This window comes from Microtus pennsylvanicus, chromosome 13 (genome assembly GCF_037038515.1).
Source record: "Microtus pennsylvanicus isolate mMicPen1 chromosome 13, mMicPen1.hap1, whole genome shotgun sequence".
Classification (NCBI taxonomy): domain Eukaryota; kingdom Metazoa; phylum Chordata; class Mammalia; order Rodentia; family Cricetidae; genus Microtus; species Microtus pennsylvanicus.
In genome coordinates, this window is record NC_134591.1 from 25,554,207 (window position 1) to 25,573,271 (window position 19,065).

At 41.9% G+C, this 19,065-nt stretch overlaps 1 protein-coding gene across 3 annotated transcripts in view; it reads right to left on the reverse strand.

The window, feature by feature from the left end:
- Positions 1 to 1,927: 1,927 nt before the first annotated feature.
- Positions 1,928 to 19,065, reverse strand: part of Mllt3 (MLLT3 super elongation complex subunit) — a 265,026-nt gene continuing 247,888 nt past the window's right edge. For all 3 annotated transcript variants that reach the window (XM_075945057.1, XM_075945058.1, XM_075945059.1), the window contains 4 exons: positions 18,730 to 18,829; positions 12,937 to 13,008; positions 11,642 to 11,713; positions 1,928 to 2,184 (listed from right to left, as the gene is read on the reverse strand). In XM_075945057.1, the coding sequence (XP_075801172.1) occupies positions 2,053 to 2,184; positions 11,642 to 11,713; positions 12,937 to 13,008; positions 18,730 to 18,829 (376 nt within the window). In that variant the 3' untranslated portion in view covers positions 1,928 to 2,052. The remainder of the gene's footprint in view (positions 2,185 to 11,641; positions 11,714 to 12,936; positions 13,009 to 18,729; positions 18,830 to 19,065) is intronic.

A 19,065-nucleotide genomic window follows, 5' to 3' on the forward strand; every position in this document is an offset into this window, starting at 1 on the left:
ACATTGTTTCTCTTTTCACCTGTGAAGTTAGAAATAAAACACAACTAAAACCACACAGTTCAACCACCTACTGTCCAAAATGACAGGGAATATATCTATGCAACTGTACACCAAGAAGTGGACTACACACCAAATGCTTCAAGTACGACTCATGCCAATCATCATGAGGAATCGGAACATTCTTGAAATCGTATGCCCTTGTCCTCTAGGACATCACAGGAAAGCAATTTACAAAGACCATGGCTGTATTATCATTTTTGTTTTTTGTTTTTTTAAAAAAAGAAAAAAATAGTTTCTTTGGATAGAAAGAAACAGTGTAAAAAAATCTCCTTTTTAAAATGCAGAAATCGCTCCATTATTAATCTGCATTTACATTACCGCCTGAAAGAACGGGTCTGGGAAGACCATTTTCTGCACAAACACTAGTTAATCTCTCAATGAAAAGACAGCATCTGTCGTGGGAACAAACGTGGGGGAGACCAGGCTGTTAGCACACGTAGAGACTCTCGTAAGGCCGATCCAGTGGTGAACCTTTGGATCCAGAAGTATTTCTTCATTTTTCTTCTCAGTTGAGTTCTGGTAACAGCTTGGAAGGGTGGCTGCTCTAACTCTGAATTCCTCCACGACAGAGAGCGTAGAATAATGACACCAAAAGTACTTTGGTTGATTTTTTTTCTTTTTCTTTTGAAAATAATTTGCTTTCTTTTGCATGCCGCAGGACAGATATCTAATTCCAAAACAAAGGAACAACAAGAACAAGACTCTCCCCCATCCCAACCATTTTTACCTTTACCTATACAGGAAATCCTTCAAGAAACATCAGAAAGAGACTCAACAGATACCAAATCTACAAGTCAATACATAGTCTGTCATGGCAGAATAAACAAGAATTTCCCCCAAAGAAAGGTTTTAATTTTCAAACATAAGAGAGTCTAAGAGAATCATATGCGAACAAATACCCCCAAAAAAACCCAAAATTAAAAAGCAACAGAAGAAAACACCCCCCCCCCCCCCGAGCTGATTCCTGTTTTTGTTTTGTTTCTAAGAAGAAATGAGTACCACACTGGCAGCTGAAGACAGGTGAAAGACTCACTAATAAATAGATTCAAATTAAGAGTGTCTACACTGATGTTTTAGAAACCAGGACCAGAATTCCTTTTAAAATGATGACTCTGTGGAATGCCTATACTTCCATCTTCACCTAATATTGCAACAGTAAAATAGACACAGGAGTGTTGGCGACAGCTCAACAATGCTGGACCGTGGACAGTACAGGTACACTTTTGTTAAAAGTCCTACAGGTTTATTGACTAAGGCTAGACAGCAATTCAAATGATCCTATTTGGTACATCTACCATGTCCAAGATCATTACACGGATACAGCCAAGGACTGGGCCCTCAACTTTTAGGAAAAAGACCACAAGGAAGAAAATCAAGGTGGCTATTTGGTCCCCCCAGTTGATAAGTGTGTCCTGGAACTGGAAAAACAAAGGTGGGAAACATAGACGGCAACAAGTCAAAGGACTTGGAAAAGGGTGGTGGAAAGTGGCACGGTATACGAGTAAGGTCACTGGGCTTGGGACGGCAAGGGCGCTGCATTGAAAGAGCATCCACGGGACCAAGTACTTGTAATGTCTGGTGGTGTCATCCCCTCACAATTTTATCTGTATGTGGTAATAAATAGATCAGTTATGTAATAAGGCAGTGTGTTGAATATGCATTCATCCTGTGGAATGAACCACCACAGAAAGATCCATGGTACCATACACATTCTTTAGGTTTTCTTGTGTTGCGTCTGCGTGTTTTCAAGGCTAGCCAGGCTAACTCTTCCTGGGATTTCCTTGGAGAGGTGTGTCCTCTGAGGCTGGTTTGCGTAACCTCTCCTTTATCAAGAGATGATGACTGGCTTTAAAGAAAAATAAAGCTGAAGGTTGTTTGATTTTTATTTTTTTTCCCTTTTGGTTGTATCATTCTGAGTGTTTTCATATAAACAACAACAAAAAAAAATCACAACCAAAAAAATAGTTTTTGATGCATCCAGTTGTTGTATCCTCAGGATGTTCCAGATGTTTCCAGGTAACTCTGTAATTTACGGACTGTAGTTTTGTCCAGCGAGCAAAGATCAAAATCAAATGTTGTATTTGTAATATGAAAATGTCCAGTTTCTTCTATAAGGTTCACGATCTGAAGAAGAAGAAAAAATGTGGGTGTAAGCAAAGAGAAGGACATGGGGATGCAAACATGGAACCAAGTAGAACAAAGGGATAAACATTCTTATTAATCACAAAGTCCTATTGCAACACTACTGTAATAGTCTGTCCTGTCCCTTTAAAAGACAATCCCCTTCCACTCCTCTCCAGATTTTCCTTTTGCTTCCAGCCATAAGTTCTCCTTCCTTTCCATCTCTTCTCCTGAGGAGGTAGCTTCTTCTCTCCTCTCTTCTCCCCCATCTCTATTTCTCTCTCTGCCTTTCTCTCCTCTTCCCCCTTCTCTCCTTCCCCTTTTCCCCTTTCCTCTCCATAACCCACTAAATAAATATCCAACCTCACTCTGTGTGGGGTGCCTATCCATCTCTGCCTCTCATGTGCCACGACTCCTTGTGGAACTGGCTGACCAGCTGAGATCTGTCACCTGCTACTTAGCTCCCTGCCTGGGACCTGCTGCCCCTCATGGCCCGCAGCCCACCGCCAGCCCTCAGGAAATGGCTCCGTTTTATTTTTACCATTACAACTACGACTGAGCTGTCTGTTAGTCAATTCAGTTAAGTCAAAGATAAAAAAAGCCTTTAAAATAAAATCCTCAAAGGGATAGATGACTGTTTTTACTTCTCATACTTAATAAACCAACTCAAGTCACCAACAGAACATTTTACTAAAATGGGTAGGGATATATGACAGCTCAAGCCCTTTTTAAAACAATTAGTCCCTGACTCAAAAGACTATGACTATATTTATTAGATGTTAGAAGACCCTCAGTTAGAAATAAAATTCTTCCAAAAAAGAACACATATCTGGGAAGTGGTGGCACACACCTTTAATCCCAGCACTCGAGAGGCAAAGGCAGGTGGATCTCTGTGCGTTTGAGGATAGCATGGTTTATAAGAGCTAGTTCCAGGATGGACTCCAAAGCTACAGAAAAACCCTGTCTCAAAAAAATAAAGTTCCAGAAGTTGGAGAGATGGCTCATTGGCTCCCAGCACCCACAAGAGTGGCTCACAAACACCTGTAACTTTAGATCAGGGTTCCCAACACTCTTCTGATCTCTGTGGGCACCAAACATGCACATGGTTGCACATACATAAATGTAGACAAAAAGTTAAATGTTAAAAAAATCAATGTTTTGAACATAGAATTATGAAATATTTAGAAAATTTAGGAATACACAGAGCAGAAACAGATACCACCTATGCTATGCCAATCCATTATGGACCACAGAAGGGGTTCCAGGGAGCCTTTGGGAGGACCAGGGGAGGGGATCCAGGGGGCCTTTGGAATCCTTGAACTGTTCTGTTGTTGAATTTGAGAGAAGCTTTGCATGCTGCATTTACTCTGTGAAAATTCGCCGCACTGTATATGTTACATAAGAACATACATGTATTACTTCCTATTGTGTTCAACAAATGCTCTTGAACAACTGTGAATAAGAAATTTACCTAGAAGAATCAATGCCTTTGCCCTACAAGTAAAGTAATCACACTTCATCTCTTACTGTATTGGCTACACCCACAATGGCAACATGCTTACCAGCTGTGGGATCAAAGAGACTACAGGGAACACTTCCAAAGGTCAGCACTGATAATCATGGCATGGCTTTAAGGGATTCCTTTACCATGTAAATATTCTTTCAGTGGCAATAACGTTATTAGAAACAGACACTGCTGTTGGGTGGTGGTAGCACACGCCTTTAATCCCAGTACTTGGGAGGTAGAAGGTGGTGGATCTCTGAGTTCGAGGCCAGCTTGATCTACAAAGCAAGTTCCAGAACACCCAGGGCTACATAAAAACCCTGTCTTCAAAATCTGGAGCAACAACAAAAATGATGCTGTGCATGGGTAGCGTGCTTGTTAAGTTAACATGCTACATAGAAAAGGGATGCGGACTCATTGGGTAGCATGCTTGTTAAGTTAACATGCTACATAGAAAAGGGATGGGGACTCACTGTGTAGCGTACTTGTTAAGTTAACATGCTACATAGAAAAGGGATGGGGACTCACTGTGTAGCGTACTTGTTAAGTTAACATGCTACATAGAAAAGGGATGCGGACTCATTGGGTAGCATGCTTGTTAAGTTAACGTGCTATATAGAAAAGGGATGGAGACACATTTTGGCAAGCTTCATGAGAGAGGGCAGATGGGGCAAAAGAACAGATTTTCTCGCAGGAGGTTCACTTGGCAACTTCCATTCTTATTTGATTTTCTTTAATTCAATTATCTTTAAAAAATGATTGTAATGATTTAGTCTATGACTTATTCAGTGAAGTTTTAAATTATGCAACACTAAGTTGGAAAACTGCAAAACTGAAGATTAAAATCCTTGTTTTCTTAAAGCTCTTTTCCCTGAAAGCATTTGTGAATGAATACCTATGGGTGTTAGCATGTGCTTCTGGTTACACATACAAACATGCATGCACACACCTCAATCCAATTAATTGTCCAATTCTAAACTGAGCTCTGATTGCGTCATCTGACCCCCAGAACTACTTTGTGGGCTAAAACTCTGGCTTTAAATAACACAAGTATTCAGGTTGGGGAACCACAACAGACACTGCAACCTGATACTCTAACATGCATTGATCTCTTCCTAAAAGTTACCATTTTCTCACGGTGGTACGCCCAGCTAAAAGTCTGTCTCCTTAGACCCATTGGTACACTAGGCAGATGCTATCATTCATAAATCACTAGGCTCTTAGGAAAATTCCTGAGGTCATGGATGACAGGCATGTGCCTTTTATCTTCTGTCTTTCTTACTTGGAATGGAGATGCATGTTTGGCGGTCTAACAGCTCTCTTTCTCTCAAAAGATGGATACATGAAAGAGGTGGAATGGAGACAGGGTCGACCTTCTGGGTGTCATCTTTTAAACTCTAACACGGAGCCTGGATTACTCGGCTGCAGGCCTACTGCTGTGCGTTTAGGATGAAGTAGGGAAGAGCATCTTACTCCCTTACACTACTAGACTCAGGCTTCTGCTCCACGTATCAGACTATTAGAAGGGATCTTATTGCTAAAGTATATCACTTCTACGGGACTAAACAAGAGCTTATTATCATATAGGCACAGTGGCTAATGCTGTAATTTCAGCCCTCAAGGAGGCTCAGGCATGAGTATTCTATGTTCAAGGCCAGCCTGCGGTAAGAAACTGAGCTTCTGTCCAAAGCAAAAAAAAGAAAGAAAAGAAAAGAAAAAAGAAACAAAACAAAACCAATACAGTTATTTCTTCATATGTACAAACAAAAACCAACCAAACATACAAAGTCACCAATTGACACAAAGATCTTAAATGGACACACATTTGTTTTAGAAGCTACTAATTAGCACTCTGGAAAAGTTAGTACCCACATGCCCCCACACAGAGACTCACAGCATAGCTATTCCTATACATACAAAACTCTTGTGGAATCAGATACTTAACATATACAAGGATGAGCTGGTTGAACAGAAGCATTCTTTCCTGAGTAAGTTTTTTTTTTCCTACATTATATAGGTAAACTATGAATCCAGTAAAAAAAACCTGTAGATTTTGGTATAGTACAGTGGTTCTCAACCTGTGGATCATGACCTTTTTGCTAAACTTCCATGTCCAAAAATATTTACAATTCATAACCATAGCAAAATGACAGTTATGAAGTAACAACAAAAATAATCTTATAGTTGAAGGTCACCACAATATGAGGAACTGTATGAAAGGGTCACAGTATTGCAAAGGTTGAGAACTACTGTTATAGGAGGTTGGGTATTGTGGCACACACCTGTCAGTATAACTCACAGGAGGCTGAGGCAGGAGGATTCCAAGTTCAAGGCTTAGCAGGGTTACATGGCAAGATTCTGTCTCAAAATAATAATAATCAGATCAAAAGAGGAACAAATAGCTTCTCAGAGCTGCTGTAATCAGAAATTCATAGAGCAGAGGCGAACGCTAAGTCGTCCAGAGCTTCCTCAACCACATGCACAGTAGTGAATGGCACAGCACTAAGAAGGGATCCTGGATCTGCTGCGTGCAGAACTGACTGCTCACTAAGAAGGGATCTTGGATCTGCTGCGTGCAGAACTGACTGCTCACTAAGAAGGGGTCCAGATCTGGTACGTGCAGAGCTGACTGCTCACTAAGAAGGGGTCCAGATCTGGTACGTGCAGAGCTGACTGCTCACTAAGAAGGGGTCCAGATCTGGTACGTGCAGAGCTGACTGCTCACTAAGAAGGGGTCCAGATCTGGTACGTGCAGAACTGACTGCTCACTAAGAAGGGGTCCAGATCTGGTACGTGCAGAGCTGACTGCTCACTAAGAAGGGGTCCAGATCTGGTACGTGCAGAGCTGACTGCTCACTAAGAAGGGATCCAAATCTGGTACGTGCAGAGCTGACTGCTCACTAAGAAGGGATCCAGATCTGGTACGTGCAGAGCTGACTGCTCACTAAGAAGGGATCCTGGATCTGACATCCGCAGAACTGACTGCTCACTAAGAAGGGATCCCGGATCTGGTGCATGCAGAGCTGACTGCTCACTAAGAACGTATCCCGGATCTGGTGCATGCAGAGCTGACTGCTCACTACTTGACCATCACGTAAATATCACTGTGCCCTCATCCGGAAGATGGGGGGAGGGGTTAAAGCACACATTCCGCTCCACATGCCAGGCTGGCAGAGGATCAAATAAGGCACAACTACCACCTGCTGCAGGGATCACGGCACTATGGCTAAGGCTATCCTATAAACAGAAAGGTGTTACCTACACCTTTAATTAATTACCTACAGGGAGAAGTAAACAGCACAAGACTACCAGGCTTGGTACATCTCCCTGCGGCCCTCAACGACATTTCACTCCACAAAACAAATTAGGCAAGAAAGAGGGACACAGAACGCTTCTGTGACAACCCCTACCAACTCTCCTCCCGAAAAAAGTATCAGACTAGACAAAGAGCATTGAAGAGAACTCTCAAAAATTGTGATGGGGATGTTGGAGTGCAGCTCTCCACAATCAGAGGCTTCTGGTGGGGTGCCAGCGGGGAAGGACACAGTTTTCCTTAAGTCTGGCCAGTGGGAGTTTGACCTTGCTTCACTGAGTGTATGTGTAACACAAATTGGACTTCGTTTTTCCCCCTTTGTGTGTGTGTGTGGGGGGGGGTGTGGACCTGGGAAGACAGAGAACTGAGTGTGATCAGGGGGCATGATGTGAAATTCCTAAATAATTATTAAGAACATGTTGGGGAAAATGCAGGAAGGAAAACCCAGAAAAGCCTAAGTGGCTTTGTTTTTAATAACCAGAGCTTCAGGCAGGAGGTGGGGAAACAGACACGGCCAAGCTGTCAGAGTGACTGAACACCACAGTGTCAGCTACAGCAGAGCCCGGCACTTGATTCTATTTGTGTTACTATTGTTTTGAACAACAGGGAACGCACCCTTCCAGGAAAACAGCTTTCTATGATTCAACATCGCATGTTACTTAGCAATAAATTGAAAAGTGGATGATAAGAATTGTCTATAGAAGAAAGTCACTTAATTTTAAATCACAAAACCTTCTGACCGCTAGGAAAGCCACTCAGTAAGGGTTTCCAGCGCTCACAAGCCAGCCTCCCATTTCTGCCGCTGCCAGGTCTCCCTCTTGCTAGGGTACATACAGGAGCTGATGGTGCTAACCCTGCATTTTAACCCTGCTAAGACCCCTGTATTTTCGTGGGGTTGGTGAAAATCCATCAAGACAGATGCAAACAGAGATCTAAAGCAGTAGCCAAGGCAAATGCATTTGGGAGAGTTTGGTCCTATTCACCAACAAGAACAGCATGAATAGTTTGTAATCCTTTGCGTTATTAGAGCATGTCCTAATGTCCTCAATTAAGTAAAAGCTCTGTAAAGATACACACTCCTTTCGGGACTCCTGATGCCAGATCATCAGAAACACAACATTAGCATGTGTTATTATAACCAAATAGGCCACAAATCCTGAAAATACCCCACTAATCCCTGAAGGACTAAACTCTTGCCCTGCCTGCTGATGCGGTATGGCTAAACTCTGGTGCCGCTCTGCTGCTCAGAAAGTGGTCCCAATGCCCACGCATGATAGTAACAGAAGCCAGAGAGGCTGCAGACAAGACAAGCACAGGCTGACAGGGTACATGTTGGGAGTGGGGAAGAAGAGGGTGGGAGGGGTAGCATACAGCTGCTAAGGTGTTTTGTGTTAACTGTGATCTACTTGCTATTTCGGTGGTTCCTTCTCCAAATCCATTTTTTAAATATAAAAATGGTAGATACATTATTTTTAGTCTGATCATTTTTTTTCAAATACCAGAGTAGGTTACTCCCATCCAAAGTGACCACTCACTGGGTGAAAACTCATGAACAATCTTTGCTTTGGCTTTATCTAGAATGGGGTTGGTCTGCTGTAACTTAAGTCTTTCATTTGTACACAACAAACCATACTGCCTCATGAAAACACAAGTCCCACCTGAGCTCACAGGGGCGGACACCTGACTCTAGTATACAAAGGTTTTAGAACAGGTAATCTCTCAGAGAGAAGTAGTCATATTTAGTGGAATACTTCTTGGGAGAGGTTCTCTGTGTTGCTAAGAATACTCCAATATGCTACTCATCCCTGCAACCTTGATGATAATTCTACAAGAAAACTAGAAGGTACTGAAGTTAATAAGCTGTCCTTTAAGGAAAACTGTTTTTTTTCTTTCTTTTTATTTCCTCCTCCCTCTCCCTTTATTCAAATATACACGTGTGTGTGTGCTCACGCATGTGTGTGTGCATACGCGTAGATACATGTGTGTATTTACTTTTTTCTTCAATAATAAAATGCAATCCCAGGTTGAACTGATGAGGAGTCCAGAAATGCTCAACCTCATTTTGAAAACAAATATGGAATATATGTGTGTATATATAGTTTAACTAATTATTAACAAAGGTTAATAATTTAATAATAATACCCTCTTGCTTTGTGCCTACTGTATTTTTACCCAATAGAAAGGAGGCTTAGGTGCTGTGAGACAATGGTCTTATACCCTGTAAAGATTTGTTACTTTTATTTGTTTAATAAAATGCTAATTGGCCAGTACCCAGGCAGGAAGTATAGGTGGGGCAACCAGAACAAGAGAATTCTGGGAAGGAAAGGCTCAGTCTGCTGTTGTCACCAGATACAGAAGAAGCAAGATGAGAATGCCTCGTTGATAAAGGTACCAAGCCACGTGGCTAACACAGATATGAATTATGGGTTAATGTAAGATTTAAAGAGTTAGTTAATAAGAAAGCCTGAGCTAACAGGCCAATCAGTTTATAATTAATGTAGGCCTCTGCGTGTTTCTTTGGGACTAAATGGCTGTGTGACTGGGCGGGACAGAAACTCCTGTCAACACTTAGAAATATAAAGTCTTTCCTGATCTAATGCTGTCTTTTTATGAAATTAAATATTAAGAGTCAGGACACCATTCCCCCAGAGTAAAATAATGCTACTAGCCAGCTTCTGTGAGACAAATAAAGCTGCCAGAATAGGTTTTTGGAATAGGGATACATTAAAGAAAGAAACCAAGGATGCTATTCTGGCCTCAGCAGAAGTTTTGGTTCAAATGTTCAGCTCTACCCAGTGGAGGCTACACAGACTTTGAGGCATGCATTTCACCAGATGAGCGTCCCTCCAGGTGGAGAATGACACCAGCCCTCCACTGTGCTATGTTTTACAATATGAATTAATTAAGCAGTGAACTGTGACAGGACATACATCACAGGATCAGAATCCCAAGCCTTGGCTCCATTACAAGGCAAATGGCCGAAGATAGAGCTTTCAACTAGCCTGGGAATGCAATCAGGGTGAAACGCTGTGTGCCCTGGAGGGTCTTTATGCCAGGTTAAAAATTTATAGATATTACTCTTTTCCTCTAGAATGCTAAAGTAATCCACTTGCATGCAATTCTCAAGTAAGCCACCTTCACTCACAGTTCTTTCAAAGGTCAGGATAAAGAACATTAGACAGAGGGTGCCAGCGATATTCCCAGGTGAGATCTTGTCCAACAGTCAACATGCCCAAGACACCAACACCTGTGACAGCTGCAACTGGGGCCCAGTTTGGGCACTGGTAGCTTTTTCTGACAACTACTCTTTAGTCACTTAGAGTTTGGGAGCTGACAGGAAGACCAACTACGAGATTTACCATCAGCATTGAGTCAGTGAGCAGTTTTCTGTTCTAGGAAATAAAGCTGGAGAAAGTACAGTTGGTCCTTTGTATCCCCAGGTTCCTTGTTCTCAGACACAACATGCTATGGACCGAAAATCCTTGGGGGAAAATGTGCCTTTACTGAACTTGTCATTAGTCCCCATACAATACAGATAACAATGATGTGCATGGCATCTGCACTGTATTAGGTATAAGAGGTAACCAAAAATGATGAAAATAACAGGATTATACATAGGTGATATGCAAATATGCCGCCACATGAGTTGAGTGCTCTGGTGATGGCTGAGAAAGATATGATGACTTCCATGCTTAGTTAGAGACACTCAAATCCAGCGCCTCTACCTATGCTCTTAAAAGTACACGCAAAGCCTAGAACCTATCTAAAATTGAGAACCACATGTCTATAGACAACATCTATTATTTCAAATTCTAGAAGGGCTAAAAGTTTATTAGACCAAGAGAAGTTGGCAAATTTGAGAGCACTTATAGACTGAAGAAGGGATATACACAGAATATAAATGCAACCATCAACATTTAAAAAATAGTTTATATATGACTAAGGTAGATCAAGTAGTAATTTCAAGTCATTTTAAAGTAGTAAGAAAATTTAAGTGAAGTAACGCATAAATCTATTATGGAATCTGGAACACATAGTCTCCAAATTGTTAAGGGGAAATTATTTTATCAATAGCCACTGTTCATGGAATAAAGGCATGGACTGTACTTGTACAAAAACTAAAACCCACCCCTCTTATCTTCTCAAAACATCACATTGTGCTAAAAGAAGTTTCCTCATGCTCGGAGCATTCCAGAGTTGAGCTAACGATAATACACTGTATGTTGTACAAGATAAGGGAAATGAAAAAAAATATTTATTTTCCCGTAGAACAGAACTGGCAAAAGGTTACCAAATTGAATGACAAATGTTTACAACACTTGACTTAAATTCTTATCACTGTTTTCCCATGAAACCAGAAGCCTGGTCCCCAAAGTTTCTGCAGTCTCCTGACCCCTCTCTCAGCCCACATATGGTACGAGCTGGAAGGACGGAGCACCGTGTCTGGTATGAGTTTCATGAGTGCTCCAAAGGGCACCCTGGGTAGCCTCAAATATTCAAGTCCTCCCCAAACATCTCTGCAAGCACAATTCCGATTCTGTTGGTGTGAGGTTGCTGTGGCCTCCGTGTGCTAACAAACTACCCCAGGACGAACAAGGCCGTGAGGCTGGGGGAAAGGGTTGTGCTAAAAAAGCATTTCTCACCTGCTGCAGAATGTGTCTTTCCCTCAGTGTCATTAACCTTCTGTGGAGTTCTACCAACTCATCTAGGTATGCCTGAAAGAGAAGGGTGTTCCCCAAAGAACAAAACTTTAAAAGGCAGTTGGTGAGTAAGGACACACATGCAGGGGTGGGTTGTCAGCTAAGATCATGTACTGCTCTTGCAGAGGACCTAAGTTCAGTTTCCAGCACCATGTCAGGCGGTTCACAGTTGCCTGTAACTCCAGCTCCAGGTGACCCAATACCCTCTTCTGACCTCCACAGGCACATATACTTGCGCACACACACACACACGCAAATAAAATAAATCTTAAAAATAAAAAAAAATCCATGTAGAGCTTAGGGTGACCCTACCATACTGCACAAAGTTACATGGATTCCATGCTCACAGGCTTCTGCCTGGGACGTTTCTTGCCCAGATTTTGACCTTTATCAAGCCTGCCTTAAATGGAGGAAGGCAATTCTTGAGTCTCTTTGCTCTCAACAACGTTCAAGTGAGTAGACTCAGTTTCCCAAAACAAGGCCTCTGCAAGGAATCCTGGAAATCCCATGCCACGTTGTCAGTTTGGACGAATGACAGCAGAGGCTGTTTTCATTCTTAATTCTTTAATCTCAAACATTTTTAGACAATGACAAAATACTTCAGCTTGAACATGAAAATATCAACATATGTTAGGAAAAAAAATCTCAATCAGGAGGGATAAGAAGGTTTCCAGGTATTCCAAACGTTCATGAATGATGCAAGTAAATGACTAAAGAACAGAATATCCTAAAAATTTAGAAATCACTAAGCAAACAGTTCAAACAGCTCTTCTTCAAGGGCACTTGGGCTCTCCTGCAAATGTTCAGACTGAGGAGTCCCCGTTAATTGACTCAAGGCCAACATCAGTAAAGGCAAACAGGAAGATTACGGACAGGCTAAACCCCGCCCACAACGGGTAACTGACATTTCTCTGAGTTTATATACTCGTACACACACTGAGCAAACTTACTGCACAGGGGTCAGGTATCTCCTTTACTTATGCATGTGATTTGATCTACCTCTGCTACAATCTTCAAATATCCCAATGTGATATGGCTGAAGTCCCTCGGTAAACATAACGGTCCTGCTTACTACGGAAGGGAAAAGCAAGACAGGGAGAAGGAACTCCAAAGCACAGGGATGAAGTATTCCCTCGGGAGTCTTGGGAGGAGAGCCTGAGAGAATGGCCAAGGGGACCACAAAGAAACAAAGACATGCCGGGCTGTCCATAGCACTCCCAGGAGTGGACTGGACCTACCTTGTCACATTCACCGTTCTTTATTTGCTTATCTGATTTGCTTTGTTTGATTGGACTTTTCACTTCAAGAATCTAGAAATCAAAGAAAACACTAGTAAATTTCACTTCAAGCACCTTCTAGTTAGTTATCCGCAGAAACAAAAGCACTCAAAATGCACAATAACATCGCTTCCCCAAACCACATTTCTCTACACATTTGCTTCTTTTCTAATCTTGCCCCCCCCCCCCCCGGAAAATAAATTACTTGTATATGAAATGCTGAGTCAGAGAGGCAGAGCTTAGGAAAAACGTTGATGATAAGGAAACCGATCTAAGCTTCCCAGGGCGCTTTTCTTTCATGACAGCACTCACGCATGCATAGCAGCTGAGTTATTTTGAGATTGCTGTCCCTGCTGGCAGGACTTTTTTTTCCCCTGCTTATTCTGCTGCTTCAGCATAAGAATAAGTGCTTGGTGGGCTAGGAATGATAAAACAACCCTTGCCCTCTGGAGCACCTGCCTTTCAGACGCTAGTCGCTTACTCGGCTAACTGGGTACAACTTTGGGCTTGAAGGTGGCCAGTCACCGTCTGGGGTCCTTTGATGACAGAAACAGTTGTGCTCCGAGAAATGATGTGATTGTGTGTGATACAATGCCAAGAGCCTTGGCTTTTATCTGGACCAACTGTGATTCCACACACTGTTCAGAAGCTTGGGTGGGGAGCTATGCTCGTAATTAACAAAGAGAATACTACTATTTAATAAATACCACTGATTTGCTACAGTGGTTCTGGGAAGAAGGTTCTGGGAGAAGTCCCTGCAAACCATTCCAGTTTGAAAAGGCTGAGGGTGACCACATTTATTGATAACAAGTGCTTACACATGTGCATGCGCATACAAGCAGAGGGGTTTACATTTTTCTCATCATAACCTCAATCCTAGAATCAGAAACTAATATCAAAGAGGAAAATGCCGAGGGTGGTCTTTAAAAGTCCCATACTCCTCCCATTCTTCCCTATACCGTTTCCTGTCCTAAGTCAGTTTAGAGTTTTGTTTCCCGTCTACTATATATTATAATGACTCGTGACAAAAGCATGGGGCTGGATGTCCTGCCTTATCATCTAACATATTAGATAATATGTTTCATCCAAAGATGAATGAAAGAGACAAATGATAATGCTTTATTCCCACTCAGCTATAAAATTTTATACTACTAATAAATAAGTATACTACTTGGCAATAATAAGGTCATGGTATTCTGGCATGAATACTCCTAAATAAAATGCTTCTCTTTGAGTTGAAAATGTGTATAAGCAAAATGCATTTCTAACGGTCTTTCACATTTATGCCTTCATTCTTAAAATTAAAATAAGCAAATGACTGATTTGGCCAAGCTAACTTAAAATACTACCCTTCTGGCAACAGAAGGGAATTGCCGAATAAGACAGGCAAGGCATGTTTAACATGCCCAAAATTCTCCACTGCATTTGGAATTTCCTTCTCTTTATTGCTGCTAGAAATGAGACCTCAAGGGAAAAACCAGCCCAGAGACCTGGAGTAAGTAGGTCAGTAGATGGCACTCCTGGCCAACTCAGCACTGGGCTGGGCCACACAGAGACAATCTGCGATCTGAGGCAGGAAGGAGAAGGCCGTCCTGCTTTTTGCCTTCAGAGAACTGAATTTGTTCCCATCACATCTGCCCCTCCCACAGGCCCATCCCCCACTCCTCGCTCTCCAAGGGTCTGAGGATGCTATATTTTCAAAGGAACTTTACAAGCTAGGTTTAGACAATCCTGCAGCCTCCCTTCAAAGCGGAAGATAGGCAGAACATCTAGGTGCTGAAGTCCAACCCCGCACATTCCGACAGGGCAACAGTACCCAAGGACAAAACACACTGAAACCCTAGTTCCTTTCTTCTGGGGCCCTGGTAGCAGGAACAAAAGCCCCGGGTGTCAGTGACCCTCCTCAAGTTACTGAGTGGATGCCCAGAGAGGGCTCAGTTAATCTTCCTTCTTTGATCTCTCCCTGCTCCAAAATAAACAGCTTTGTCAAAACCTCGTTCTGAGAGAACTGTGCCATGCCGAAGACAACTGTTTTATTTATGATGGTTTCTTATCTTCAGAGACTGACTCCAGAATATAAAAGTACAACACCTTGTCTTCCACAGGCTTATTTCAAACCAGTTTAGCTGGATACTCGCTTCTGAATTTCATTCATGCCTGGCAGGCAGGCAGGCAGGCGATTTATGCTATTCTCAGTATTAGCTGGATCCAGTGGATCACTGCCTCCCTTGAATCCTCGTATCTCCCCTTCCCGTACTACACTGGGCTATACAGATGTGGGTTGTTTGTTTGCACTTTCTACATGGTGTGCCCGTGGTGGGAAAAAAAAAAGTCATCTTTGGCTAAACGATCATAACACATTTTATTATTTGCCAATAAACTGAGTAGAGGGACAGTCACCCAAAACACCGTATTAAACCACCAACCACCAAGAGACATATAATCTCTAAAGCTGAGCATGCAAGATTAGTAGGACTTCATCCTTTTTTCTTTTCTTTTCTTGTTTTTTTTTATTTGGTTTTTCGAGACAGGGTTTCTCTATAGCTTTGGAGTCTGTTCTGGAACTAGCTCTTTATAGACCAGGCTGGCCTTGAACTCACAAAGATCAGCCTGCCTGTGCCTCCCAAGTGCTGGGATCGAAGGTGTGTGTCCTAGTTCAGGACTTCATCCTTAATCTGAGGAAGTGGCTTGGGAATCAAATTTAAGATTATATTTTTTTCTGATCCCGTTGTAAGAAATATCAAGTCAATCATACAGAAGATGGACTATATGGCAGATTTTCTGTTAGCCACTAACAACTCCTAATGACACTTCTATTAACTTCTTCGCTTTGCTGACATGTGGCTCTATGTCCTTTCTTCAGTAGACAGAAAATTAACTACTCACTTAGCACTTTATCCTTGCCTTAGACTCAGGGAGATCTGAGATGGGGCAGCAGACACTTTTGCTGTATCTGATACCCAAAGCTGCAAGATCATTATCAAGTGTGGAAAGAGGGCAGATTTTTGGCTTGGAACTGGAGTGTGTTCTGAAAGGGCCCTTGTCGTAAAGGCTTGGTTCCTGCTACAGAATCTTCATAAGTGGGGATTTGAGAACATAAGGGTTCTGTCTTAATCAGCGGCTGGATCTACTGGTAGGCTTGTAAGTTGGTAGAACTTTAGAAAATGAATCTGGTTGAAGACAGTGAGTCTCTGGAGGTCATATCTTACTTCTATGCCCTTTGTCTTCCTATCACATTGCTTCCTGTTTATGGGAGGTTTGCTCATCAAATGAATCCCATCATGATGCCCTACCTCATCACAGGGTCAGAACAATGGAGCCAGGGGACCATGGGCTAAAACCTTTGAAACACTGAGCCAAAATATACCTTTTTAGCTTAAAATGGTTTGTCTTGGGTGTTTTGTCACAGCAATATAAAGCCAACTAAACACTAGTTGATGGGTATGGAGAGGAAAACTCAGAAATTTTAAAATCAGGCCTTTCCTGTTTTCACCACCCTTTTAATCTGATGGGAAATTTCAGATACCCCTGTCCCAACCCATGCTTGTACGCACGAGTTCTCCAGTGCATCTCCCGTACACATTCATCAATAATACCAAAAACATTCCAGGATGAAATTTAAAGGACTTTTGAAGTTTTAAGAAAGTTTCACTGTCTCACTGCATAACAGAAATACTACTGATATTTTTGGATGTCCTTGAACACTGATTTAAAGGGATCCTATCACACATGACCCACAGCAGGTAAATGGGGTTAAGAAATCACTACTGATTTACAAAAGCCCTTTCTTGTTCTAAGTTTCAAGACACAGGTATGAGGAGCTAAGTACTTCAGTTGTACATAATGTACCAGTCCAGACTAGCTAACATTGGAGGCATACAGACTGTGTTCTTAGGCACACGGGTACACTGAGAGAGGCACACACAATTGAGTATTAGTGATGAGATCATTACACACACATGAGAAGCTATAGGTGTTAAATGAACATTCCAAGAAAACAGTGGTTTACTCTTCAATCAGATAAAGCGTATTTTACCTTTCCTGACAGATGGCATTGTTTGTTTTGGGTTTGGTTTGCTAGACCAGGTAACAATTTTCACAAAAAATCTATACTTTCCCCAAGAACCAAAGTCAGTTCAATACTGTCCACTCAGGATAGGAGCTTGAGGGGGCCATGCTTACACAGCCAGCCATCTGATCAGTGCCTGGGAGAGATGCTGAAGACGGCTGGAGAGAACATAAAGGCAAGCCCATCTAAATCCTACTCCAAGAATCCTAATTCTGATACAGTGTAGAAAAGGGCCTATAGAGGGTTACAGCAGGCATAAAAGATGTCAAGGTCCTCATTCTATCCGTCTGTCAGCTTTTCCTAAAAGCACATGTTTATAAAATACTGTTTATGTTTTCTGTTCTGTTCTAAGTTACTAGTCAGCTAGTTCTCCTCAGCTGACTGGTCCTGATGCTTCCCCTGGAACTCTTGGTCCGTGGCACAAGGCAGATATGTTAGCAAGCAAGAAGGCTAGACAAACAGCATGGCTGGTTGCTAAGATGGGGAAAGCTAACACAGCAAAGCCAGGCTAGGAATGAGGAAGCTGGACTCCATTCCCAAGGAGGACAGAAACTACAGCTGAGCTGTAACAGTGCAGGTGCTATTCCTACCCAACAATGAAGAATTCAGGGTGCAGACAAACTTTACAAATGATGAATTTTAGAATTGAAGTGAGCATTGCTTCTGTATACAAAACACAAGAATATCCTCGCAGCGGTAATACCGCATTTTCCAACTCAAACAAATATCACTAATTCAGGGGCAAGATATTTTAAATAGCAGAATGCTTATGAAATGGCATACTTTTAGAAAACGCAACCCTTTAATTTTCGCGTTAATATTCATACGGCAACTTGAATTAAGCAATTATTGCAGAGGTCATAGGAAATCTGCCTACACAAAAAAGATAAAAATAACGTACTGTAATGAGCAACAACTCAATGCATAGTGGGACTTTTATAATATTCATGATGCTCGAAAACAGTTTATTTTAGTAAGTTATGAAAATATCCCAATCTAAGTCATTTATTTAATATAAGTTCTTCACCACAGCTTTCAGAACTGTTTAGACTTTATCTGAATAGCTATATTCTCAGTTGACTATCAATAAGCTTTCTTTAGCTGAACTTGTAGCATGATAATAATCACTGTTTTGTTAATTATTCTTTGCACCCCCCCTCAAGTAACAGTTCTCTCTTGAATGAGAAACTGAGGCCAAAGCAGTTACAATAAACATTTATATAAACTGAGTGCCAAGTAGATGCTATGCACTGCCTTTATATACACCGTTGTCCTTCTAGGAAGCTGCAGGGCACTAACATTATTTAATGAAGAAAGTAGGGCACTTGAAAGTGTATTCCCCACCTGTCAAACAAGGCTAGTCCCATAAGTCAAGTTCTTCCTAATTACGTTACTTCTTTATGCTAAGGGATAAAACGCAGAGAAGCTGAGAATATGCGCAACATTTTGTGCCCCCTTCTGTCCTGCATCTATTAATTCATCCACGCAATGGAGCACACTCATCTTAGGAATACAGAAGTGTTTTTAACCCAGTGTGCTTAATACTAAGGTTGAGGATTCCCATTTGTTTGAAATAAAGAGGAACTTTGTTTAAAATTTAAAGGTAAAGCAGTTATATGCAGCATTAAAAATGACTGTGTTTACAGTTATATAGAATCTCACTGAGTACAAAGTCCACAGTTTACCTGGTTGTTGTTAGTTTTCAATAATGGCGGCGGGGGTTCATGATGGAGAGGTGAAGAGGCGGAGCTGCTCTCGCTGTCACTGCCGTCACTCAAACTGACCCTGAGAAGAAACACTGAACAGTCACACACCCTACCACAGACAGTTAGGTATGAAAAGCAAGGAACGCCAGCATTGCCACTGAAAGGTTGCTTGTAACACACAACTGCGGGCATATGTCGGTACTGCCTGTATCTGGACGCATCAGGTGAAGCCACTGCTGGTGTGCTTTCAATGAGCCCAGTCTTTGGGACGGAATAAACCAGGATGTAGAAATACGTGTCCCCCCAGATCTAGTT